The sequence below is a fragment of the Helobdella robusta genome (assembly GCF_000326865.2).
Source record: "Helobdella robusta unplaced genomic scaffold HELROscaffold_3, whole genome shotgun sequence".
Taxonomy (NCBI): Eukaryota; Metazoa; Annelida; class Clitellata; order Rhynchobdellida; family Glossiphoniidae; genus Helobdella; species Helobdella robusta.
The window spans coordinates 8,011,995-8,013,463 of NW_008704501.1; the positions used below are offsets into that span (position 1 = coordinate 8,011,995).

The 1,469-nt window shown below is 39.1% G+C and overlaps 1 protein-coding gene across 1 annotated transcript in view; it reads right to left on the reverse strand.

The window, feature by feature from the left end:
• Positions 1 to 1,225, reverse strand: part of HELRODRAFT_161875 (hypothetical protein) — a gene marked incomplete at both ends in the record, with an annotated part of 8,795 nt that extends 7,570 nt beyond the window's left edge. Inside the window, one exon of the mRNA XM_009021747.1 lies at positions 82 to 1,225. Within this exon, the coding sequence (XP_009019995.1) occupies positions 82 to 1,225 (1,144 nt within the window). The remainder of the gene's footprint in view (positions 1 to 81) is intronic.
• Between the last annotated feature and the right edge of the window lie 244 nt (positions 1,226 to 1,469).

Below are 1,469 nucleotides of genomic sequence, written 5' to 3' on the forward strand. Positions count from 1 at the left end.
TATGATGATAATGATGCGGGTGTTGATGGAGGAGGGAGTGATGTGGGTGAGGGTAATCGGGGCGTAGGAGGTCCGAGGTACTGCCGCAACGACGGTCAATTGGAGAGGAGAGTGTTAGTCGGTGATCGATGTTGTTGTTGTTATTGTTTAGTGGCATGCAATTGTTGTTGTTGGTGTCGGGGGAAATTATGTTGTTGTTGTTGTTGTTGGGGCCGGTTGGTGAAGTTAAATCGCTGACGTGTGGGATTAATTGGGGTAGGTGGTGGCCACCGAGCTGGTGAAAAAGATGATGTTGGTGTTGTTGGTGAAATTGTTGTTGTTGTTGTTGCTGCTGTTGGAAGTCGTAAGTAGATAACCCTGGATGGAAAGTTAACTTTGGTGATGTTGTTGTTAACTGCTGCTGCTGTTTAAGGGGGGACGAGTGGAAGAGGAATGGTTCTACAGAATGATGGTGAGGATGGAGATGACGAGGAGATTGTTGCTGTGGTGGTAGTGGTGGCTGCTGTTGTTGCTGCTGATGGTGGTGGTGAACAGATAGAGGGCTTGGGTAAATTGAGGAAGTGTCATAAGTGTGTTGGGGGTACATTATATGAGGGTTGTTTGTTGTTGTTGATGATTCATAGGACGACGATGAAGGAGTTAGATTTGAAAAACTAAATTGTTGTTGTTGCTGTTGTTGTTGGCCGTCAAAATCTGTAATTTCGTATTTGTAGGGAAGATAATGTTGTTGTTGTTGCTGCTGATGTTGTTGCTGCTGGTTATCTGAATAATGATGATGTTGTTGTTGTTGCAAGTACGGATGTTGTTGTTGATGTTGTTGTACAAATTTAACGAAATCATCATTAGTTGAGTAGAAATTTTTCGTAACAGCAGCAATAGGCGGTAGGGATTGTAAAGTTTCGTAGTTTAGTGACGTCATCTCTTCGTCATCGTCGTCGTCATCATCGTCGTTGTTGTTGTTGCTGTCGCTGTGGGCATTAATGTTGTTGTTGTTGCTGCTGCTGATGTTGTTGTTGTTGATGTAACTACTGCTTGCATTAATAAAATTATCATCGTCGACATCATCATCATCATTGTTGTTGTCGTTGTAGATAGCTTTATTCATATTATATTTAGTGCTATTATGATTATAATTGATGTTGTTGTTGTTGTTGTTATTGCTGTTGTTGTTGTTATTGTTGTTGTTGTTTGGAGACAAATCAATCAGAGTCTTTCCTTCGGCCATTGTTCTGTTCACTTTTATATAATTTCTCCTTTATATCTTCTCTCTCCGTCCTTCTTTTACAGTAAGAAAAACAACGACATTAATTAATTAATCGTTGTTAAGAAACATAATAACAACAACAACAATAATAATAATAATACTCATTATTATTATTGTTGTTATTGTTGTTGTTGTTGGTTGTTGTTGTTATTTTTGCTGCTGTATTTCCTTTACATTTCGTGTTCTTGTGTTCTTAATTCAAGAA